Source organism: Heterodontus francisci, chromosome 24 (genome assembly GCF_036365525.1).
Source record: "Heterodontus francisci isolate sHetFra1 chromosome 24, sHetFra1.hap1, whole genome shotgun sequence".
In the NCBI taxonomy this organism is placed as follows: Eukaryota; Metazoa; Chordata; class Chondrichthyes; order Heterodontiformes; family Heterodontidae; genus Heterodontus; species Heterodontus francisci.
In genome coordinates, this window is record NC_090394.1 from 35,331,606 (window position 1) to 35,357,549 (window position 25,944).

The 25,944-nt window shown below is 43.9% G+C and overlaps 1 protein-coding gene across 1 annotated transcript in view; it reads right to left on the minus strand.

Moving 5' to 3' along the window:
• Positions 1-25,944, minus strand: part of micall2a (mical-like 2a) — a 124,820-nt gene that overhangs the window by 54,402 nt on the left and 44,474 nt on the right. Inside the window, exons 4-6 of the mRNA XM_068055878.1 lie at positions 12,735-12,880; positions 12,004-12,146; positions 8,095-9,050 (exon numbers count right to left, since the gene is read on the minus strand). Coding sequence (XP_067911979.1) covers positions 8,095-9,050; positions 12,004-12,146; positions 12,735-12,880 — 1,245 coding nt within the window. The remainder of the gene's footprint in view (positions 1-8,094; positions 9,051-12,003; positions 12,147-12,734; positions 12,881-25,944) is intronic.

Here is a 25,944-nt window from a genome sequence, read left to right on the forward strand (position 1 = left end):
GATCTTGAGTAAAATATAACAACATGAAAATGTTGTCCAGTCAACTTTCAATGGAAGAATAAGTTATCGGTGAAATTCTACACAATGCTGATTCCCATTTGATGCAGTCATTGGTTTCATTTTAGGAATATATACTTGAAATGCCTTGCTCACTCTTTCATTAACTATGTTATGATGGAGGCGGGAGGTGTGCACTGTTAACTCAGTCCCACTTCTCCACGGTTCACAGCATATCAATAAATTTTTCCCACTTACCGAAAACAGCCAATTAGATACTCCCCAGAATAAAGCACCCAACCAGGTTTCTTTAATCAACAACAAAATTAACTCTTTATTATAAAACCGAGTCTTAACTAATAATGAAGTAAATCTATATACGAATTGAGATACTGAAGTTCCTCATTTTCCTAGCCCTCATGCATATACACATGCATCCATAAAAATCAGTTAACTGGGAAAAAAGGATTTTTGTTTACAGCTGTTTCATAGGAAGTTTATCAGGTTGGCAACGTGTCCCAAAGTCAAATAGTTGGATGCCACTCAAAGTCTTTCCAGGCAAGGTCGATGAACAGTCTGTGAGGGGCAGGCATTCGAGGAAACTCAACTGCAGCAGGTTTCACATAGGTTTTCCATCAGGGGTGTAACAACAGGTCTTCTGGGGTCTTACAGCAGCAGTATAGCAGTAGGAGGTTTCTTCAAATTTCAGGATTTCTTAAAACACAGGAGGCAACAGGAACCACACATGATGCAGGGATTCTTCAGAGACCAGAGGCAATAGGAATCTGCCACATTTGAAATACAGAGATTCTTCTCAGGATTCCTTTGCAGAGAGGTCTTCTGCTGATCTCCAGACAGGTCAGAATCAAATTTCAGAATGCCTGCTTTTTGTCCAAACTCACTACCTTTTAAAGTTCCAAACTGAACCCACAACCTTCCTGCAACAGGTCACATGTCCAGTCATAAAAGTCTCTCTTGTCACTCAAAAAGTAACTCTGAGGTCAAACCCTTTTGTTGGTTTCCTTGAAATTACCTGCTTTCCTGTCCTTTTTACAAGTTCAGCTTCTGTTGACTTTGTTTCTAAACATCCATAAAGTTCAGCTTTTGTAGGTGTCTCAATGTCCACTGAAAATCCTTTTTCAGTTTTTAAAAGCACAGAATCTTAAGTTTTAATAAAAAAAACAAAATCCTTGTAACAACTAAAGTATCTTTACTCATCCATTAGTTTGTGATGGGCCTTTCATTTGAACCGCCACAGTCTGTGTGATGAAGGGGCTCCCCACAGTGCTGGTCGGGAGGGGGTTCCAGGATTTCGACCCAGCGACAATGAAGGAACAGCCGATACATGTCCAAGATGGTGTGAGTGCTTTGAAGGGGAATTTAGTGGTGATAATGTTTCCATATCTCTTTCACCTTGTACTACAGTTGTGCTGCAATTTGAAATCATGGTGGAGTAACATTTTCTATTTTACTTAGTACCTTAAATAAATCCGTAAAGATCTCCAACTCTTATCGCCTTTCATGACAGCAAAGTCCAATCTTTCCTCATATCTCCAGTCTTCCTACAAGTCTGGTCAGCCTCATTGCTTTTCTCTGCAGCCTCATCATTTTACTGCAAGATCACAATTTCTACACTTGCACAATCACTGTCCCAATGCCAGGATTCTTGGAACACAATCCAATGTCAAGCATTGGATCATAGTCTTACAGTCACTCATTCCCAAACTAGTCTGCACCAGTGAACCTCTATACCTGCACTTACATGCCTCAAACACACACTGCCATAATCTCGCTCAATCTAGATTTCCATCTGATCTTTAACAAATAGCTCCTGATGTTTATTGCCATAATATCTTCTGGCAGTGTCTTATGAAATATAAAACACGTAAAAGTTGAAATAAAGCATGCTCATGTAGCCAGGGACATGCAGTGGCTTTTCGATCATCCACAGGCATAAATCTCAAACACCAGAATTTGAGCATATCCAACAGTTGTACATAGACTTCTTTCCTCCTCACTTTCCTTTCAATGATGCCTCCAGCTTTCTCCCTTCCTGCTTTAGGACATTGGAATATGAGGAGGCCATTCAGCCCCTCGAGCCCATTCCGCCATTCAATGAGATCATGGCTGATCTGTATCTTAGCTTTATCCACCTGCCTTAGCTACCTATTTTCTATGCCACTGCCTAGCAAAAATCTACCGACCTCAGATCTAAAATTATTAATTGAGCTAGCATCAGCTGCTTTTTGTGGGAGCGAATTCCATACTTCTACCTGTGTTTCATAACTTCTCTCCTGAATGGCTCGGCTCTGATTTTAAGGTTATGACCCCTTGTTCTAGACTCCTCTGACAGCGGAAAAAGATTTTCGTTATCTACCCTATCAATTCCTTTCAAAATCCTAAAAAACTCAATCAAATCACCCTTAACCTTCTAAATTCCAAGGCATACAAGTTTATTTTATGCAATAAAAACAAGAAATGCTGGAATCACTCAGCAGGTCTGGCAGCATCTGTGGAAAGAGAAGCAGAGTTAACGTTTCGGGTCAGTGACCCTTCTTCGGAACTGACAAATATTAGAAAAGTCACAGATTATAAGCAAGTGAGGTGGGGGTGGGGCAAGAGATAACAAAAGGAGACGGTGCAGATTGGACCAGGCCACATAGCTGACCAAAAGGTCATGGAGCAAAGGCAAACAATATGTTAATGGTGTGTTGAAAGACAAAGCATTAGTACAGAATAGGTGTTAACGGACTGAATATTGAACAGCAGCAAGTGCAAACATGAAAAAAAAACAGTGGGTAAGCAAACTGAACAAACTAAGATGAAATGAAATAAATGCAAAAAAAGGTTGTAAAAAATGTAAAAAAGAAAAAAAGAAGAAAAAACAACAAAAATGAAAGTAAAATGGGGGGCTGTCATGCTCTGAAATTATTGAACTCAATGTTCAGTCCGGCAGGCTGTAGTGTGCCTAATCGGTAGATGAGATGCTGTTCCTCGAGCTTGCGTTGATGTTCACTGGAACACTGCAGCAATCCCAGGACATGTGAGCATGAGAGCAGGGGGGAGTGTTGAAATGGCAAGCAACCGGAAGCAAGCAGGACCCTGAACTTCCGGTTGCTTGTCATTTCAACACTCCCCCCTGCTCTCATGCTCACATCTCTGTCCTGGGATTGCTGCAGTGTTCCAGTGAACATCAACGCAAGCTCGAGGAACAGCATCTCATCTATCGATTAGGCACACTACAGCCTGCTGGACTGAACATTGAGTTCAATAATTTCAGAGCATGACGGCCCCCCATTTTACTTTCATTTTTAGTTATTTTTTCTTCCTTTTTTTTTTTACATTCTTTTTTACGTTTTTACTATCTTTTTTTGCATTTATTTCATTTCATCTTAGTTTGTTCAGTTTGCTTACCCACTGTTTTTTTCAGGTTTTTTTTCAGGTTTGCACTTGCTGCTGTTCAATATTCAGTGTATTCACACCTAATCTGTACTAATGCTTTGTCTTTCAACACACCATTAACATATTGTTTGCCTTTGCTCCGTGACCTTTTGGTCAGCTATGTGGCCAGGTCCAATCTCCTTTGTTATCTCTTGCCCCACCCCCACCTCACGCTTATAATCTGTGACTTTTCTAATATTTGTCAGTTCCGAAGAAGGGTCACTGACCCGAAATGTTAACTCTGCTTCTCTTTCCACAGATGCTGCCAGACTTGCTGAGTGATTCCAGCATTTCTTGTTTTTGTTTCAGATTTCCAGCATCCGCAGTATTTTGCTTTTATTTTATTTTATGCAATCTGTCCTCAAGTCAAATCCTTGGAGTCCTGGCAACATTTTGGTGAATCTACTCTCCTTTCAAAGTCAATATATTTCTAATGTGTGGTGCCCAGAACTATACACAGTTCTTCAGATGTGGTCTAACCAGGACTTTGTATATCTGTAGCAAAACCTCCCCCTTTTATATTCTAGCCCTCTAGTTAAAAAGGCTAACATTCCATTAATCTTTTTGATTTTTTTTTTGTACTGTACCTGAACTGTGTGCATAAACACCTATATCTCTTTGGACCTCCACTGTTCCTAGTTTTTCACCATTTAAATAATACTCGGATCTATCCTTATTTTGTCCATCCCTTGGGTGCCAGCGTGTTAGGATCCAGCTCCAATGGGGAGGAGTGAAGTAGCAGCACCCCTACCCACAGGCCCAGCACCTGACCCAAATGGCCATTCTTCACATGTGAGGCTGGACAGATGACTAGCTGATGACTAGAGTTTACCACAGCTGCTCCCTATCTCAGTATACCAAATATCTCCACATCCCGGTTCTCACAAGTGCCAGTGGATAGAGATCGGGAATGGGAGCCTTGGCTGTTTCTTCCCTCCCTGGCCTGGAGGAAAATTGTTGTCCACCACCCCACCCCAACTAGATGATATCAACTAACTTGGCAGAGACCATGTCTTGAAGGTTGCATCTTCCTGGTCCAATGACTCCAACTACATCTCTAAATTACAAGTCTCTCACCCTCAGTGTTGGCTGTGGCTCAGCTGGTAGTGCTCTTACTCCTGAGTGGGAACATTGTGGGTTCAGGTTTCACTCCAGAGACAAGAGTACAAAATCTATGCTGACACTCCAGTGCTGCACAGTCATAGAGGTATTGCCTGCACTCTCAGGTGGATGCAAAAGATCCCGTGGCTGGCCTTTCAAAGAAGTGCATGGGAGTCCTAGTTAATATTTATTCCATCACAAACAAATTATCTAGTCATTAGCAATTACTGTTTGTGGGAGATTGCTGTACGCAAATTGGCTGTGATGTTTCCCACAACAGTGACTCAAGTTCAGAAGTAGTACATTTGGTGTAAAGCAGTTTGGGATGTCCTGAGGTCATGTAAGGCACTACAGAAATGTAAGTCTTTCTTTGGTTCCCAATTTTAGCTATTTTTAAAACCCAACAGTATACAGGGTTATCTAGATTACCAGCATCAAGTGTGCGTGCACAAGGATGCACGTATCATAGCAGGAAGGAGATCAACCATGCAGGTAAATGTTTCAGATCAGAATCATTTCCAGTAAGACACAGAGAAGATGTCACAAAATTACAAACATGACTGGATCACAAAGAATTTTTCAAGAGACTAGATGATCATTTACAGAGCAGTCAAAGGTCATAAAATGAGACAAAAAGCAGACATTCTGTAGTCGTAGTTCTATGAACTAAAACAGAGCCAATTCTCTGAATATATAACACATTAAGCGCTGCATTTTTTACAAGGAACTCTTTCAAGAAAGTCTTGCATTTCTATAGCCCCTTTCACAACCTCAGGATGTCACAGTGCAGTTGCTGCTGTAATGTGGAAATTTGGCATTCAATTTCCACACAGCAAGCTCCCACAAACAGCAATGTGATAATGGCTAGATAATCTGTTTTTGGTGATGTTGGTTGAGGGATAAATATTAACTAGGACACCAGGTGGCAAACTCACCTGCTCTTCTTGTAAAGAGTGGGATGATCTATGTCCACCTGAGATTTCGGTTTAATATTTCATTCGAAAGACGGAACCTTTGACAGTACTGCACTGGGAGTGTCAGCCTATATTTTGTACTTGAGTGGGACTTAAACCCACAACTTCTGACTCAGAGGTGAAAATGTTATTCAATGAGTCACCTTAACCTTGCCATATTGAAAGATCCCAGTGGTAGAAAGGTTCTCTTTAAAAGTAAGCAAGTTTTGTTGTGTTAAAGCAGACGGCTTGAGCTTCCACTGGACAGGCCTTCCATTTCAGGATTGATCCTGCTCATTGTTTAAAGGACACTTAAATCATTATTAGTTGTCAAAAAGTAACAAGAGCCTCCCTACACAATCTGATTGGGCTTTCTTTGGAAAATAATACAATGACCAGGTTTTATACAAAATTTTAAAAATTGCTCCTAGATGACAGGCAGTAAGTACCCAGTCGGTCCATTTCTGGAAAGGACACAGAGGACAAATGGAAGTGGCTTTTGTCAAGTTTGGGGGATTTTTGGGTGCAAATCCCAAAGTGAATTGGGCCAGTAATGTGGTGGACATCAGCTGGTACCTGCTAAAGGGATACTAGGGTTACCAAATCTGATTGAAAGTATTCCTGGAGGTTTCATCATATTTTCTCTCAACTCTAACTGCCCCACCTCCACAATCTTGCCACTGGTCACATGTCTATCCTTATGGTGCACCGCCTTCTCAGGCCAATTGGAATGCAAATAGGCTCCTCATTACCCAACTGAATGAGTCTAGATTGTAAATTAAACATCTCCCCCAACTCCAATACTTGTTACAACTAATAATCCAAGCGTTCAAAGAAGTTTTTTTAAAAAAGGATCTCTTTTTAATGCCGCTATGTTTTATATTCCAGGGTTGATCACAGCAACGTTTAGAAGATTAATTTTTAATTCCTGGAGAGACTACAGGGCAATCCTGGAGGGTTGGCAACCCTAACCTGTACACAATCTCCCTTAATTGTCACGGGGGCAGGGTGGTGGTGGTGGTGGGGGGGGTGGGGTGCAGTGGCAGAGATTTCTTTCCTCTTGGCCTCTCTGACCTATATTTACCTCAAACGTGCCATATGGCTTTTTCAAAAGATTGGGCACACTTGCCAAAAGATATATAATCAATAATAATAATCCTCTATAGCCTGAATAAGGACAAGAAATACATCAACTCCCTTTTGAAAAGGAGTTAAATCATTAGTTTAACAAGTATCGGTTGACAAATTTACTACCCTTTTGGGAAAAGGGGTGGAGTAGAAACACACAAGACGTGTGCCAGTGAAGAGTTAACTAGTGATAGTGCAGTGTTTATTAAGACCTGAGTCACCCTTTCGGAGAAGTGAGACTGTTGGGCTCCTGGCCAAAGGCAGCTTGAAAGAGTCAAAACTGCAAAGCAACCATTACATTATCAAGCCCGAACATAGTCCAACATGTTTCAGGAGAGTAGGGAGGAGGATTGCCTTGTGTATCCAGTGCCTCACCTCGACCAGCTCATCTCAAACCCACTGCACACGAATGTTGGAAACAAACCATGCCTCACCACTAAATGGGGCATCAGTAATGTCCAACAGCAAGTTGAATCTGCCAATGCCCTCTCCAATAGCTTAGGCAACAAGACATTGAGAGAAGATAAATTGATCACATCATGTCAACATGGTTTTGTTCTTAAGAGTTTCAAACAGTTCAGAAGCTTGAAAGAAAACAAAAGAAGCAAATTTACATGTATATGGAATCTTACCACACAGGCCAGTCAGCTCATCATGCCTGTGCCAATTCTCTGAAAGAGTTATCCAATTACTCTCGCTGTCCCCCACCCCACTCTTTCCCCAATCTGCTTCCATCACCCTCTCAGGCAGTACATTCCAGATCACAAAAAATCACTATGTAAAAAAAAATGATCCTCATCTCCTCATTGGTTCTTTTGCCAATTATCCTAAACCTGTGTCCTCTGGTTACGGACCCTCCTGTCAATGGAAATAGTTTCTCCTTACCAAACCCATCATAATTTTAAACAACCTTATTAAATCTCCCGTTAACCTTCCCTGTTCTAAGGAAAACAATGCCAGCTTCTCCAGTCACTCCACATAACGGAAGAACACAGCATCTTGTTAAAGTTCCCAGACATCCTAAACTTCTTTACATCCAATTGAATACTTTTCAATGCAATTCATTGTTATGTAGAATACAGCAGCTAACTGTTTACAGCAAGGTCCCACAAACAGCAGTGAGAGAAATGACGAGTTAATTTTTTTAGTTGGGTGTTGCTTGAGGGATGAGTGTTGCCTAGGACACCTGGGAGTACTCCCCTGCTCTTCTTTGCATAGTGCCTTGGGATCTTATACATCAACCTGAAAAAGCAGATGGAATCTCAGTTTAACATCTCATCCAAAAGACGGCAGCTCCAACAATGCAGTACTCCCTTGGTACCCCACCCAACTGCAGACCTAAGTTATGTGTCCAAGTCAAAGCCAACAAAGCCAAAGAAGGATCTGATTGCCAACCAGTGGATGGTGAAATGTGAAATAGGAGCTGCCGCTGAGAGTTTGCATGCCAGCCTAGCTAGCCAGATAGAGGACTAACCTTTACTGTTTGTCTGCTGGGTCAAAGTCGATCCACGACCTGTTGCTTCATTCATACTGGAAGCCCGGCTCAACGGAGCACGTGGGGTTCTATCCATTGATGGCGTGAGTACTACCTCAGAGTTGACAACCCCTCCCCTGACCACAGGAGGTGACGATTGATCATAATTAGAGATAGGCCTCCATTTGGAGACTTTGGCCTGCGTATTGTTGGGCTCGCCTCTTTGTTCTGGAGTCGCTGACTGCCTGGCTCCTGTTTCAGCATTTCTCTGGTTGCTTATGTCTAGTGCTTTGGTCTTGATTGTCTGGTGGCTGGTGGGCTGTGGCCCTGCAGTCTTATCGGTATTAAACCGGGAAGGTGAGGGTAAGCCTTGGCTGCAGTTCTTATTGTTGTCTAAGGGCAAATTCTTCTGGAGGACCGCACGTGCCTTATTTTTGTCCACATCAGAGCTGGGCACAGTGGTTGGGGTTGGACTCTTGAATGGTATTTTAGCACGCTCCTGTTTTCCAGGTGACCAAGGCCTGTGTGTCATCGTTTCTGATGGACTGTGCCACCCTGGCACAGAATCCTGAGACAGGAATGAGCTTGCTGGAGATCCCGAGTCAGATAAAAGGCCTTTCTCAGGTGTCCCTGAGCTCATGAATTTTTGCTTTGCAGCCCGCATTCTCTCTGCAGGACTGCTCCCTGATTTGAAAGCTGCTGGCGAGGCCTCGGCCTGTTTGGGGGTGTGTGTCACTGCAGCAGGGCCAGTCACATGGCCCACCACTGGCATATGTACAGTAGGTGCCAACTCATTGGCTTTGGGGCTGAGCCCCCGCGATGCGGGGCTGATGAAGCTGCTGCTGTTGTTGTTATTCTCACTGGACTTGGCTTGATGGTTGATGCAGATGAAAGTCCCAGACACAGGTCCAGTCTTGTAGGCACCAGCCATGAGGGTAGTGCAGCATTGTTTGCACCTGTGGCAGGAGAAGGATGAAGAAAGAGACAGAAAACAATGTGAACCAAGGAGCAGAGCTAATTGTTTTAAAGTTTGATCTACACATTAAGAGGAGTATTTAATTAGGTCTACACAGTCACCGACTTAAAGGGAGTGTTTGATAGAAGGTACTCTGTCTCATTTCCCTTGCAACCTCATAGGAATCGAGAGACAAAAAAGACCAGGGTCTATCTAGTTCGCCTTCTACCATCTGGTACTCACATGTTACAATGATAATGGAGTTGTTGACTAGTCTTAGCAAGCAATCTCTATCAATTAGCCTACAACAGACCCAGACATGAGGCAAGGGAAACCCCAGTGGTGGAGAGCTTTGGAAATCTGTTCCTCCCAAATTTGTTACATCTCAGGGGCACAAGAATAGAGATTAAGAGCGGGGTCCCTGATCAAGTTCCCCTGCCTAAATCAGTAGCACTGAGACCAATTTTAACACCCCTTCCATGTCCCAGGTTAAGATGAGCTAAATTAGCAGAACCATTAAAGAACTGTTGCAATGAAGAGATCACAACAGCCAATTTACACACAGTAGTGATGTTGCTTGAGGGATAAATATTTGTCGGGACAACAGGGACAACTCCACTACTCTTCTTCAAAATAGTGTCGCAGGATCATTGCATCCACCTGAAAGGGCAGATGGGGGTCTCAGTTTAACATCTCATTTGAAAGACAGCACCTCCAATAGTGCAGAGCTCCCTCAGTGCTGCCCCTCCGACAGTGCAGCGCTCCCTCAGCAACAAGATTCCCCATTGCTGTCTGTGTGGTTCAGCAACTCACTGTCTCAATCAGCTGAACCATGGAAGATGTTTACTTTTGGCCAACTTTTGTTCTCCAAGTAGCTAAGCCTGTCCATCTGTAGCCTGACAGTTGCCAAGGCAATACTGGAGCAACTCTTCCACCCAAAATGTTTTGTTGTTTGGAAACTTGAAGTTTCTTCCTGAGACACCAGAAGAAAGAATGTTGATTAGCAAACAAAAGAATGTGCTACAAAACGAGCCTTCTATAAGAATTCCTTCCACACTCGCCTGATATTTCACCTGGATCAGCTCCAAACTCACTGGATTGACCTCTCTATACTACACATGCTCCAGCCCTGAAAAGAATCAAGACTGCCCACGAATGCTGAGATCTGGACAGTTACAGCTTTTGACTCAAGTCATCAGGTGACAATTAACATCCAGGAGATAGAACAGACTATTAAAGGGACAGTGTCTTTATCAAGATACTTCCCTTTGGCTGCAAGTTTTGTGCAGAGAATGTGTGCCAATTTTGGGCACCCATCAAGTATTCCCAGCCATCACATTTCTTGTTGGATAGAATAGGCTTGTTTTCCCTTGAGTGTAAAAGATTAAGGGGCAATCTAATTAAGGCGATTTAAGGAATTGATAGTGTCTCTCTATCTACCCTATTTCCTCTAGTGGGGGAGTCGAGAACAAGGGGGCATAACCTTAAAATTAGAGCTAGGGTTGATATCAGGAAGAACTTCTGCTAGTAGACATCTGGAACTCTCTCCCCCAAAAGGCTGTTGAGATTTGGGGTCAATTGAAAATTTCAAAACTGAGATTGCTAGATTTTTATTAGGCAAAGGTATGAAAGGATATAGAACCAAGGCAGGTGAGTGGAGTTAAGATACAAATCAACCATGATCTAACTGAATGGTGAATTGGACTCGTGGGGCTAAATGGCCCTCGATTCACAGCCATCTTCCACTTTACTCTGCCCTGACATGCCTCAGCCCCAAGCTCAGCAACCAGCCCCACTACACCAGTGTGGCTTGATTCCATTAGAACCAGCAAAACATTCACTCCCTCACACTGAGCTGATTGAAACTCATGCCCCAAAGATGAAAGGACAGTGTTTAACCCAATGCAGCATGGAAAAGTGTCAAGCCTTGGTTTAGTGGTACCATTTTCACTTCAAAGTCAGAAGATTATGGGTTCAAACCCCACTTCGGAGATTTGCATACATAATCTTGGCTAATACAGCAGAAAGAGAGTGCTGCACCGTCAGAAGTGTCACCTTTCAGATGAGACATTAAACGGTGGCCCTGCCTGCCCTCCCAGATGGTCATGGTACTAACTGGGGAGCAGGGAAACTTTCCCAGTGCCCTAACCAATATTTAGCCTTCAACCTATAGCACAAAAAACAGGCTGACTGGGCATTATCAGATTGCTATTTGTGGGACCTAGCTGCGCACAAATTGGATGCTGCATTTGTCTACAAAACAGTGACAGCACTTCAACAGTAAGTAATTGGCTGAAAGGGCTTTGGGGTGTCCTGAGGATGTCAAAGTGCTGTATAAATGCAAGCTTTCCCCTTCCACTGGTAAATTAAATTTTTTAGATCTGAGCAGAACTCCTGTCAAATTCCCTCCATTATAAATCCCTTAGCCCACATTTATACTGCCTCTGGTAAACTTGTCATGCTGTAATTACACCCTCCCAACAGTGTAGGTGCTGTAGTGCCATTGGCAAGAGGAAATTATACCTTTTATAGAGGCAGTTCCCATTCTGAATATGAACAATGCAATTTATAATGGACATTCAAAAATAACAACAAAATGTATGACCTTAAAATGCATACTACATTGCGTCTCTCACCCTGGTCCAATTATTCCCTGCCCTCTTAACCTGCTCAAGACTACACTTGCTCTTTACTCCCCGAGTGCCATGAAACAATTTGCATTTTATACAGCACCTACAACACAGTAAAAGTGATTACCGAACAAATTTGACACCAACCTACAGAAAGAGATATTAGGACAGGTGACCAAAAGCTTGTTCAAAGAGGTTGGTTTTAAGGAATGTCTTAAAGGAGGAGAGAGAGGTAGGGAGGCAGAGAGGTTTAGGGAGGGAATTCCAAAGTTTGGGGCTTTGGAAGCTGAAGGCAAAAGCAAAATATTCCAGCCTATATCTCACCTGAAACAGTTTCTGTGATAAAGTTTCCCATCTACTAAGTACCGCTGAACCAAGAGAACTGTTTTTTTGCAGATGGCACAGTTACTGGACAAAGTCCCCGACTTATTCGACCGGTCACCGGCATCAGGAACAGGAACTTTGTTCTGGAGGGAGGAGGGAAAAAATGTACAATTATTTTGCTCTCATTTCACTGAGAGTGGGTCACAAGACTCCTACACCAATTGAAGAGCCAACTTCTCAGTGTCAAGATGCAATAGTCACTCTTACTTCCTCAGGTGGCACACCTCACAGAGCAAGGGAGCTGGTTAACCTTGAGTGGAGCAGCTCATACTGAAAAGCTCTCCCAAAAACACAAGGGAAGGTAATAAGGTGGAAGGCAGGAGAAATTAAGTGGCAAAAGGGTTGATGGTGCAAGGCAAAAGAAGATAGTAGTGGTCCAAGTCAAGAAACAGAAGGAGGTGTAAATGGGGAAATCAATGAATCATCACCAACATCTGCTGTGAGCAGACACAGAACTTCCCTTTTGTTCTTTCCTCCATTTCTCTGCCTCTCTACTTGCTTAAAACCTATTACATCTCTACGTTTTCCAATTCTGACCTGAATTGTTAACTCTGTTTCTCTCCCCACAGATGCTGCCAGACCTGTTGCATATTTCCTGCATTTTCTGTTTTTGTTGGTCGAAGATAGTGTCCAGCTAACAGTTCAATCATGTGACAAAAACTGCCACTCACCATTGGTGCAACCCTGGAAATCGGCGCAGCATTAGGGGTCGGCGTGCTCTTGGGGACTTTGGGTTTGGTCTCTGGAGTCGACTTCTTCTGCACCGGCTCCTCGCTCGAATCGGAGGCTGCTCTCTTGATATGAGCCATACCACCAACTGCAAAACAGAAACATGGCATTAAAGACAGAACTTAAAACAGACGAACAACATTCTCTTTTACCAAAAGAATAGCACTTTACACCATGTGAGCTTTCCATGATGAACAATGTATAGTGCTAATGTACAATGTATTGTGCTATTTGGCCTTCTCAATTAGCAGAGTCCCAACCAACTAATCCTTCCCTCCCATCAATAGGGCATGACACAACCCTCCCTCTTGGATCACAACACATTTCACTCCATTAACACATAGCGCATCTGGGTACCTGGAGAGTGCAGAAAACACCAAATGCAAACAAGTTTAGCAATTTCAACACCACAATAGCTGGATAGACAGTTATAGGGTCATAATGACACAGAAGGAGGCCATTCGGCCCATCACATCTATGCCACTGTCCATAGAAGCAATCCAGTCAGACCCATTCTTCCACTCTATCCCTGTAGCCCTGCAAGTTTATTTCTTTCAAGTGCCCATCCAATTCGCATTTGAAAATATTGATTGTCTCTGCTTCCACCACCCTCGTAGGCCATGAGTTCCAGGTCATTACCACTCGCTGCATAAAAAAGTCCTTCCTCACATTCCCCTGCATATCTTGTCCAAAACCTTAAATCTGTGTCACCTAGTCCTTGTACCATAAGCTCATGGAAACAGTTTTTTTGTCTACCTTTTTTAAATCTTTCATAATCTTGTACACCTCCATCAAATCTCTCTCAATCTCCTTTACTCCAAGGAGAACAACCCCAGCTTCTCCAGCCTAACCTTGTAGCTAAAATCCCTCATCCCTGGAACCATTTTGATAAATCTCCTCCACACCCACTCATGCATTCTCACATCCTTCGTAAAGTGTGGTGACCAGAACTGGACGCAATGCTCTAGTTGAAGCCTAACCAGAACTTTATAAAGGTTCAGCATAACTTCCTTGCTCTTGTACTCAATATTTTCATTTATGAAGCCCAAGATCCCATATACTTTGCTCACCACTCTCTCAATATGTCTTGCCATTTTCAAAGACCTATGCATATGCACCCTAGGTTCATCTGTCTCTGCACACTCATTAGAACTGTACCATTTAGTCTATATTGTCTCGCCCTATTCCTTCTGCCAAAATGCATCACCTCACACTTGTCTGTATTAAATTCCATTTGCCACTTGTGTGCCCATTCTGCTAGCTTATCTATGTCCTGTTGCAGTCGATTGGTGTCATCTTCACTGTTTGCCACACCTTGGCAAATTTTTAAATTTTACTCTGTATTCCAATATCCAAGACATTTATATCTATCACAACCCTTGGGGAACACCACTATCTACCATCGTCCAGTCTGTAAAAGAGCTATTTACCATGACTCGCTGTTTCCTGCCCTTAAGCCAATTTTTTATCCAAGCTAACTTTGACCCTCCCATTCCATGAGCCTCAATTTTGTTAACAAGCCTTTTCTATGGTACTTTGTCAAATGCTTTCTTAAAATCCATATAGACATCGCTTCATCAACCTTCCCTGTTACTTCATCAAAAAATTCAATTAGATTAGTCAAGCACAATCCGCCTTTTACAAATCCATGATGGTTCGCCTTAATTAACTCAAACCTCTCCAAGTGCTTGTTCATGTTTTCCCTGATCATTGTTTCTAAAAACCTCACCCACCACTGATGTTAAACTATAGTTGCTAGGACTGTCCTTACACCTTTTCTTGAATAAGGGCGTCACATTAACCTCTCTCCAATCCTCTGGCACCTCCCCCATATCCAGAGAAAATTGGAAGATTATGGCAAGACCTTCTGCTATCTTCATCTCGACTTCCTTTCGCCACCTGGGATGCAAGCCATCCGGACCAGGCAACTTATCCACTCTAACTATTGCCAGCCTTTCCAATACATTCTGCCTCTCAATTTTCACCCCATCCATTACCTCTACCGTCTCTGCTTCCACCGATATTTTATCAGCATCCTCTTCCTTAGTGAACACCAGTACAAAGTACTCATTACGTACTCTAGCCTTGCCCTGTACCTCTAAGCTTATATCACCCTGTTTGTCCTTAATACGACTCACTCCACCTCTTACTATTTACGTGTGGTAAAAGATTTCTGGGTTCCTTTTATGTTAACTGTCATTCCATTCTAATATTCTCTCTTTGCCAGTTGTATTTTCCTCTTTGCTTCCCCTCTCAACTTATTGTAATTGACCTGGTTCTCACGAAGAATTTGTTTGACATGCATTATACACCCTCTTTTTTTGTTTCATCATATTCGCTATCTCCCTCGTCACACGACAAGCCCTGGGTTTGGTTCCACTACCTTTTGCCCTTGTTGGAATATACCTAGCCTGTACCTGAAGCATCTCCTCCTTAAAAATCACCCATTATTCCATTACAGTTTCTTCTGTCAATCTGATTCCATTTTACCCTGGCTAGATCTCGTCTCATCCCATTGAAGTTAGCCCGCTTCCAATTTAAAAATTGTAGTTTAGATTGTTCCTTGCTCTGCTCCATTATTAGTCTAAGTCTTATGATACGATGCTCACTGTTACCTAGTGTTCCGCCACAGACCCTTGGCCCACCTCATTCCCCAGCACCAGAACCAGCAGTGACTCCTTCCTAGTTTGACCAAGAACATACTGGTCAAGGAAGTTCTCCTGAATACATTTCAGAAATTCCTCCCCCTCCTTTCCCTTTACTCTAAAATTATCCCAATCGATATTTGGGTCATTAAAGTCCCCCAATATCGCCACTCTATAGTTCTTGCACATCTCCGTGATTTCCCTGAGATTTGCTCCTCTCTTTCTTCACTATCTGGAGGCCAAAGAATACCCCTAGTAGTGTGATCATACCCTTATTGTCTCTCAACTCTAACCAAATGGATTCAGTCTTTGCCCTCTCAAAGACATCCTCTCTTTCCAACTCTCCAATGTCTTCCCTAATCAGTACTGCCACACTAGCTCCCTTTTTCCTTCCCTTTCTTTTCTGAATAATTTGTATCCTTCAATATTAAGCATCAAGTCCTCACCATTTTTAAGCCACATTTCCATTATTGCCACTATATCATATTCCCATATGGCTATTTTTGCTTGTATTTCACCAACCTGTTATTGTTTGGTTATGGTACTGGACTATAGCAAGCACAGAGGGTGGAAGTTCAAATCAAAATGACAAGTTGTGACATTTAATTCAATAAATCATCAAGGAATGACATCAGGAAATAGGATATTAAAACTTAGCTGGTTCATTAATATCCTTCAGGATTCAGAAAGGAACCGTGTGTGTGTCAAATGTGGCTTGGTGGTAGCATGTTTGTATCTGAGTCAGATGGTGATGGGTTCAAGTCCCATACCAGAGAATTGACCAAAAAATCCAGGCAATCAGCACAGACTTGATGGGCTGAATGGCTTCCTTCTGTGTGATACTATTCAATGACACTCCGGTGTATTACTGAGGGAGTGTAGCACTGTTGAAGCTGCTGTCTTCTGAATGAAACTTTGAACTCAGGCACAATTGGACTGATGTAAAGGATCCCACAGCACTATTTTGAAGAACAGCAAAGGAGTTTTCGATGATGTTCTTGCCCATATTTATCCCTGAACCAACATCACTAAAAAACGGATTACCTGATCATTGCTAGCTATGCGAGCTGGTTGTGCACAACTCGGCTGCTGCATTTTCCTACATTACACTTCAAAAGCACTTTGGGAAATCCTGAGAGTGTGAAAAACACTATAAAAATGTGAATTTATCTTTCTTCAAGCCATACAGTTATAAAGACAATTGGAAGAAATACTGCCTTCTTACAGCAACCACACTGGGCAATAAATGCAGGCTTGGCAGATTCACCCACATCCCATGAACAACTAATGTTCTTTTTACAAAAATGTTAAGATTTAGATGAAGAGGGGGCGAGAGGAGCTTTATGTGCAGTATAAACACCAGCATGGACCAGTTGGGCAGACAGCCTGTTTCTAGGCTGTAGATTCAATGTCATTTTTTGGCAGAGGGTCAAAAACACAGCTGTGTTCGAAAAAGAACAAAAACAAATGGACGGCGGTCCTTCCATCCCAATCTCACTGTGGCATGGTCTCACTACTCAAATCGCAATTCTTACTCACACTAATCTGGCCATCATGAAACTGGTTTCCACATCCTACGCAGCTCGGGTGCCAGGGAAACATGTCTTCGCAGGTTAGGACCAAGTTCAATGCAGTTCGACAAGCTCATTGCAATGTTGGATGTGGGCCTGAATATTATTTGACAATGTTTTTTGTTGCTGAGTTCAGAACAAGACTTTTTTCCTATTTATAACTCTCATCAGAAGTAGTGCCTGGTTCACTTTGCTTCAAATGTCCCCCCCCCAACCCCCCATGTCCAAAGGTAAAGGTAGGGAGAGGGGAGAGCATCATGTCTCATTACAATGAGGTCACTTGTTACCATAGCTACACGGTAAGGAGAACCTTACCCAAGCAACAAGTTGCAAAATGTGTGTCGGAACTGAATGACTTTCCCAATAACTGCTATGTAACCAGGCCAATGTTGAGTTTTCCCTGTGTACATTCACATGTGCATTTTGACTGCCGTTCTGGAGCCAGGGCCATCACTTCTATTTCCACTTTATCCGCCCTTTCCCCTTTACCATCTGTCCCCCTCCCCCACCCCCACTCCCCACTCCCCACTCAAGATCCCTCTCTTCTATTGTCATGCCTCCTTTCACTTCTCCACTCTCAGGTACTCTGCCCTCCCAATTCCCTACCCCAACCCTCATTAATCCTTGACCTTCTGGCTCAGCTGCCGCCGTCCCAGGCTCCACTCCCTCTTAGATAACCCTACAACTTCACTTTGGGCCACTCTTGGCATCCTCCAGAGGGCTCACTAAGGCACTTGGTGCTGGCTCATTACAAGCAGTCACCCTAATTGCCCTATCACACTCTCTTGCTGAACTTCCCACCCAGCATGCCAGCTACGGAATCTCCTTTCCACCCAACTCACCCTTCCCATTGTAGATTCTCTGAACTCTGCTAGCAGCTAAGCTCTCACCACCTCTCTCCGCATCTCCCTCCAGAATGTCCGTTCAGTTATGAACGAGGTCCTTGCCATCCATGAACTTATTGTGGATGATTGCATCAACATCACGGCCTTAACTAAAACTTGGCTGAGGGGTGATGACAACTTTCCCTTAATGAAGTTTCCCTGCTTGACTATATCTTCCACCACGTCTCACCAAGACCGTTGCGGTGCTGGTATGGGACCTATCACTAAATCACACCTTGGCCTGACGCCCTACTCCTCTGGCAATTTCTCCTCCTTCGAGGAACTCCTTGTTCCACCCCTCTCACCTCTTTCAAAATCATTGTTCTCTACCGTCCTCCCAAGTACAATAAAATTTTTCTCACCAAGATATCCTCACTGCTTTCCTCTCTCAGCCTCTGCACTGAGCAACTTCTCATCCTAGGTGATTTCAAGCTCCATCTCAACTCATTATTCTCTGTCTTATCTGAGTTCAGTGCCCTCTTATCCTCCCTCAATCTCTCCCTCCATGTAAACTCCCCAACCCATATTCATGGCCTCTCTCTTGATCTTGCCATCTCATGTGGTCTTGCTGGACCCATTGTATCAATTACAGATAAGGCCACCTCTGATCACTTCCTAGTACCACTCTCCACCCACATCTCCCTTCCACATCCCAGCTTCCGTATCCATCCCTGGGGGAAAAACCGATTTCCTAATTCACTTACAACTGCACTTTCAAATTTCCATCTGTCTAGCCTTTGGCTCACTGTTCACCACAACATTTCTACAGCTACTGATTTGCTCAATCACACCCTCACCTCCACCTTTGATGCCCTAGTCCCCAGTAAAATCATTACTCACTCTCACCCTGATTGTTCCCCCCGGTACAGCCCTCAACGCCGCTCCCTTAAGTCCAAAGGACACAGACTTGAATGGATATGGGCACACAATTGGTTTAGCCATTCACCACCAGATCTGGCTGGATCACATAAACCACTATAGTGCCCTGTTCTCATCTGTTGAAAACTGTTCATTATCCAGGATTACCCTGGAATGCAAAGATACTGCAAGCCACCTTCCTAAACCCCTCTTCCCTGTCTCCTCCACCCTCACCTTCAACAAGAAGTGCAAGCAGCTCACTAAGATTAAGACCATTTGTTCTGCTGCTTCCCTTCCTTCCACCAGCCCACCAGGCCAAACTTCCTCCAAGTCTCCCGACTGCCCTAGCCCTGAGCTTGCATCTTTTTCTAGTTTCTTTCCTATCTTCCCTGATGTCCTTTCCGAGCTCATCTTGTCCATGAGACCCACTTCCCGCTCCTACACCCACTAAACTGCTGACCAGCCAACATCCCCTCTTGGTCCCCTGCTATTTCTCATCTACAGGCTGCCCCATGGTGACATCATCCGAAAACATAGCATTAGTTTTCACATGTACACTAATGACATCCAATTCTACCTCACCACCACCTCTCTCGATTCCTCCACTGTTGCTAAATTATCAGACTGCTAATCCGGCATCCAATACTAAAATCAGCAGAAATTTCCTCCAATTCAGTATTAGAAAGACAAAAGTCTTCAAGATATCTGCAATCATCTAATTCTGGCCTTGTGTGCATCCCTGACTTGAATTGCTCTAGCATTGGTGGCCATGCAAAGCCCTAATTTCTGAAATTCCCTCTATAAACCTCTCCACCGCTCTTTCTCCCTTGATGCTCTTTGGCCAAGCTTTTGGCCATCTCCCCTAATTTCGCCTATGTTACTGGGTGCCAAATTTTGCTTTATAATGCTCTTGTGAAGTGTCTTGGGACATGGTGCTATGTTAAACACACTATGTAAATACAAGTTGATATTGTTGTTGTTCATTTAGTCTGAAAACAGAAATGAAATAGGAAGAAACTCACCTCAACAGCATCAGACAAAATCGTGTCTCACAACAACTCGAGAGAAAAGGCTTAGGAACATAAGAACAGGAGTAAGACATTTATCCTCTCAAGCTTGTTCCACCATTCAATGAGATCATGGCTGATCTGCAACCTAACTCCATACACCTGCCTTCACCCCATATCTCTTCATTCCTTTGCTAACAAAATGTCTATCAATCTCATATTTAAAGTTAACAATTGACCCAGTATCAACTGCCATTTGCAGAGATTTTTCCAAACTTCTACCACCCTTAGCATGTAGAAGTGTTTCAGCACTGATTAGGGAAGACATTGTGGTGTTGGAAAGAGGGATGAAGGATAAAATCCATTTGATTAGAGTTGAGAAGGAAAATGGGTATGATCACACAACTAGGGGTATTCTATAGTCCTCCAAATAGTGAGAGAGAGAGAAATAAAGGAGCAAATCTGCAGGGAAATCACAGAGATGTGCAAGAACTACAGAGTGGTGATATTGGTGGACTTTAATGACCCAAATATTGATTGGGATGATGTTAGAGTAAAGGGAAAGGAGGGGGGAGGAATTTCAGGATTGCGTTCAGGAAACCTTCCTCGATCAGTATGTTCTCAGTCCAACTAGGAGGGAGGCATTGCTGGATCTGGTGCTGGGAAATGAGGTATGCCAAGTGGACCAAGTGTCTGTGAGGGAACACTTAGGTAAGAGCGATCTTTATATCATAAGGTTTAGACTCGTAATGCAGAAAAGCAAGGAACGATAGAAGGTAGAACGACTGGATTGGAAGTGGGCTAATTTCAAAGCGATAAGAAGGGATCCAGCCAGGATGAAATGGAACCAAAGACTGACAGGAGAAAATGTAATGGGTTACATTTAAGGAAGAGATGCTTCAGGTAGAGGGTAGGTACATTCCAACAAGGGTGGAAAGTAGGGAAACCTAAAACAGGACTCCTTGGATGACGAAGGAGATACAGGTTATGATGAAACCAAAAAGAGGATGTATGATACATCTCAGGTGAATTCTTCAAGTGTGAACCAGGCCAAATACTATAAGTTGAGAGGGAAAGTGAAGAGGAAAATAAGACTGGCAAAGAGAGAATGTGAGAATAGAATGGCAATCAACTTAAAAGGAAACCCAAAATTCTACTACCACCATGTAAATAGTAAGTGGGTAGTAAGACGTGCAAAGAACAAAGAACAGTACAGCACAGGAACAGGCCATTCGGCCCTCCAAGCCTGCGCCGATCCTGATGCCTGCCGAAACTAACGCCTTCTGCACTTCCGGGGCCCATATCCCTCTATTCCCTTCCTATTCATGTATTTGTCAAGATGTCTCTTAAACGTCGCTATCGTATCTGCTTCCACCACCTCCCCTGGCAGCAAGTTCCAGGCACTCACCACCCTCTGTGTAAAAAACTTGCCTCGCACATCGCCTCTAAACTTTGCCCCTCGCACCTTAAACCTATGTCCCCTAGTAACTGACTCTTCCATCCTGGGAAAAAGCTTCTGACTATCCACTCTGTCCATGCCGCTCATAACTTTGTAAACCTCTATCATGTCGCCCCTCCACCTCCGTCGTTCCAGTGAAAACAATCCGAGTTTTTCCAACCTCTCCTCATAGCTAATGCCCTCCAGACCAGGCAACATCCTGGTAAACCACCTCTGTACCCTCTCCAAAGCCTCCACGTCCTTCTGGTAGTGTGGCGACCAGAATTGCATGCAATATTCTAAGTGTGGCCTAACTAAAGTTCTGTACAGCTGCAACATGACTTGCCAATTTTTATACTCTATGCCCCGACCGATGAAGGCAAGCATGCCGTATGCCTTCTTGACTACCTTATGCACCTGTGTTGCCACTTTCAGTGACCTGTGGACCTGTACGCCCAGATCTCTCTGCCTGTCAATACTCCTAAGGGTTCTGCCATTTACTGTATACCTCCCACCTGCATTAGACCTTCCAAAATGCATTACCTCACATTTGTCCGGATTAAACTTCATCTGCCATTTCTCCGCCCAAGTCTCCAACCGATCTATATCCTGCTGTATCCTCTGACAATCCTCATCATTATCTGCAACTCCACCAACCTTTGTGTCGTCCGCAAACTTACTAATCAGACCTCCAAATCATTTATATATACTACAAACAGCAAAGGTCCCAGCACTGATCCCTGCGGAACACCACTAGTTACATCCCTCCATTCAGAAAAACACCCATCCACTGATACCCTCTGTCTTCTATGACCGAGCCAGTTATGTATCCATCTTGCCAGCTCACCTCTGATCCCGTGTGACTTCACCTTTTGTACCAGTCTGCCACGCAGGACCTTGTCAAAGGCTTTACTAAAGTCCATATAGATAACATCCACTGCCCTTCCTTCATCAATCATCTTCGTCACTTCCTCAAAAAACTCAATCAAATTAGTAAGACACGACCTCCCCTTCACAAAACCATGCTGTCTCTCGCTAATAAGTTCATTTGTTTCCAAATGGGAGTAAATCCTGTCCCGAATAATCCTCTCTAATAATTTCCCTACCACTGACGTAAGGCTCACCGGCCTATAATTTCCTGGATTATCCTTGCCACCCTTCTTAAACAAAGGAACAACATTGGCTATTCTCCAGTCCTCTGGGACCTCACCTGTATCCAATGAGGATGCAAAGATTTCTGTCAAGGCCCCAGCAATTTCTTCCCTTGCCTCCCTCGGTATTCTAGGGTAGATCCAATCAGGCCCTGGGGACTTATCTACCTTAATGCTTTGCAAGACACCCAACACCTCCTCCTTTTTGATAATGAGATGACTGAGACTATCTGCACTCCCTTCCCTCAGCTCATCATCCACCAAGTCCTTCTCTTTGGTGAATACTGATGCAAAGTACTCATTTAGCACCTCGCCCATTTCCTCTGGCTCCACACACAGATTCCCATCTCTGTCTTCGAGTGGGCCAACCCTTTCCCTGGTTACCGTCTTGCTCTTTATATATGTATAAAAAGCCTTGGGATTTTCCTTAATCCTGTTTGCCAATGACTTTTCATGATCCCTTTTAGCCCTCCTAACTCCTTGCTTATGTTCCTTCCTACTGTCTTTATATTCCTCAAGTGCTTCGTCTGTTCCTAGCCTTCCAGCCCTTACAAATGCTTCCCTTTTCTTTTTGACTAGGCTCACAATATCCCGTGTTATCCAAGCTTCCCGAAACTTGCCAAACTTGTCTTTCTTCCTCACAGGAACATGCTGGTCCTGGATTCTAATCAGCTGACGTTTGAAAGACTCCCACATGTCAGATGTTGATTTACCCTGAAACAGCCGCCCCCAATCTAAATTCTTCAGTTCCTGCCTAATATTGTTATAATTAGCCTTCCCCCAATTTAGCACCTTCACCCGAGGACTACTCTTATCCTTATCCACAAGTACCTTAAAACTTATGGAATTATGGTCACTGCTCCCGAAATGCTCCCCCACTGAAACTTCGACCACCTGGCCCGGCTCATTCCCCAATACCAGGTCCAGAATGGCCCCATCCCTAGTTGGACTATCTGCATACTGTTTCAAGAAGCCCTCCTGGATGCTCCTCACAAATTCTGCCCCATCCAAGCCCCTAGCACTAAGTGAGTCCCAGCCAATATAGGGGAAGTTAAAATCACCCACCACCACAACCCTGTTACCTTTACATCTTTCCAAAATCTGTCTACATATCTGCTCCTCTACCTCCTGCTGGCTGTTGGGAGGCCTGAAGTAAACCCCCAACATCGTGACTGCACCCTTCCTATTCCTGAGCTCCGTCCATATTGCCTCGCTGCATGACCCCTCTGAGGTGTCCTCCCGCAGTACAGCTGTGATATTCTCATTAACCAGTAATGCAACTCCCCCACCCCTTTTACATCCCCCTCTATCCCGCCTGAAGCTTCTAAAGCCTGGAACATTTAGTTGCCAATCCTGCCCTTCCCTCAACCAAGTCTCTGGGATAGCAAGTGGAGGCTATTAAGAACAAAGAGGGTAATATATGCTTAGAGGCACAGAGCAAGGCTAGAATACTTAATGAGTACTTTGTACCAGTGTTTACTAAGGAAGTGGAATCTGGCAAAATAACGGTAGAAGCAGACAGAATAGAGGCAATGAATAGCGTAAAAATTGAGAGGGAGGAGGTACTGGAAAGGCTGGCTATGCTGAGAGTGGATAAGTCGCCTGGTCCGGATGGCTTGCATCCCAGGTTGCAAAAGGAAGTCGGGGTGGAGATAGAGGAAAGGCTTGCCATAATCTTCCAACGTTCCCTAGATATTGGGGAGGTGCCAGAGGATTGGAGAGTGGAAAATGTGACACCCCTATTCAAGAAAGGGTGTAAGGACAGTCCTAGCAACTACATGCCAGTTAGTTTAACATCAGTGATGGGTAAGGTTTTAGAAACAATAATCAGGAAAAAAATCAACAGACATTTGGAAAGGTTATAGTTAATTAAGGGGAGCTGGCACAGATTTGTAAAAGGCAGACCATGCTTGCCTAATCTAATTGAATTTTTTTTGATGAAGTAATAGAGAAGGTTGATCAAGGGAATGCGGTGGATGTTGTCCATATGGATTTTAAAAAAGTGTTCGACAAAGTAACACCAAAAAGGCTTATGGAATAGGGTGATCAGTGTCCAATTGGCTAAAAAGTTGGCTCAAGGATGGAAAACAGTGAGTTGTATTTAATTATTGTTTTTCAGACTCGAGGATGGTAAACCGTGGTGTTCCCCAAGGATCAGTGCTGGGACCACTGGTTTTTTTGCATATATAAATGACTTAGATCTTGGAATACAGAGTAGAATTTCAAAATATGTCAATGAAATCAAACTTGGAGGAGTTGCAAACAGTGAAGATTTTACAAACCGCCTGCAACAGAACATAGTTAGGTGAGCAGAATGGGCAGAGAAGTGGCAGATGGAATTTAATACAGACAAGTGTGAGGTGATGCATTTTGGCAGAAGGAATAGGGTGAAGCAGTATAGACTTAATGGCACAGTTCTAAAGGGTGTGCAGGAACAGAGTAACCTGGGGGTGCATTTGCATTGATCTTTGAAGGTGAAAGGACATATTGAGAGGTTGCTGAGCAAAGCATATGGCATCTTGGGCTTCATAAATAGAGGCATAGGGTGCAAAATCAGGGAGATTAAACTGAACATTTATAAAGCTCTGGTTAGGTCCCAGCTAGAATATTGCATCCAGTTCTGGTCACCACATTTTCGGAAGGATGTAAGGGTCCTTGAGAGGATGCAGAGGAGATTTACCAGAATGGTTCCAGGGATGGGGGATTTTAGTTACAAGGTTAGGTTGGAAAAGCTGTGTTTGTTCTCCATTGAGCAAAGGAGATTGAGAAGAGATTTGATAGAGGTGTCGGCCCGAATTCCTTCTCTGGGGAAGGCCCGCTGGATCAAGTGCCAAATAGGCACTTAAGTGGACAGCAGGGGGGCTTCCCCGGGATCAAGGACCCCAGTGGCAGAAGTCCCGCCTGCTGACAGCTGCCAGCCAATCAGAGGCCAGCAGTTCTTTAACTGAGCAGTACCAACGCGGAGGCGGTGGCTGCTGCTGGTGGAGCACCCAACCTAGGCTCTGGACCCAGACTGCTGTTAAGTCTTAGCGGGAGGGGTTTTCCAAGGTGGGGACTGCAGGGAGGAGTGTGTAGGGGGGTTTGTCAGCAAGGGCAGTGGGGTGGTTCTCAGTGGGCATCCCTCCTTCCCAATGCCCAGTCCCTCGTTCAGGCATTAAGTGGTTTCTGACAAGGGACCCCCACCTCGGAGGCGACAAGCAACCTGTTTGGGTTTATTTGGCGTGCTCCTGTGCCCGACATGGGGGAAGAGCCTGAAATTCCCATGTACAAGATTATGACAGGTTAGACAGGGAAAAACTGTTCCCATTAACTGATGGTACAAGAACCAGGAGACACAGATTAAAGGTTTTGCAGGGGGAATATTACGCGGCGAGTGGTCATGGCCTGGAACTCGCATCCCACAAGGAAGATGGAAGTGGAGACAATGATTTCAAAAGGAAATTGGATGGCCACTTGAAGGAAATACACTTGCAGGGCTACGGGGATAGGGCAGCAAAGTAGGACTTACTGGATTGCTCCGCGGAGAGCCGGCAGGGATTCGATGGGCTAAGTGGCCTCCTTCTATGCCGTAGATGATTCTATGACTCTAACTTTGAGT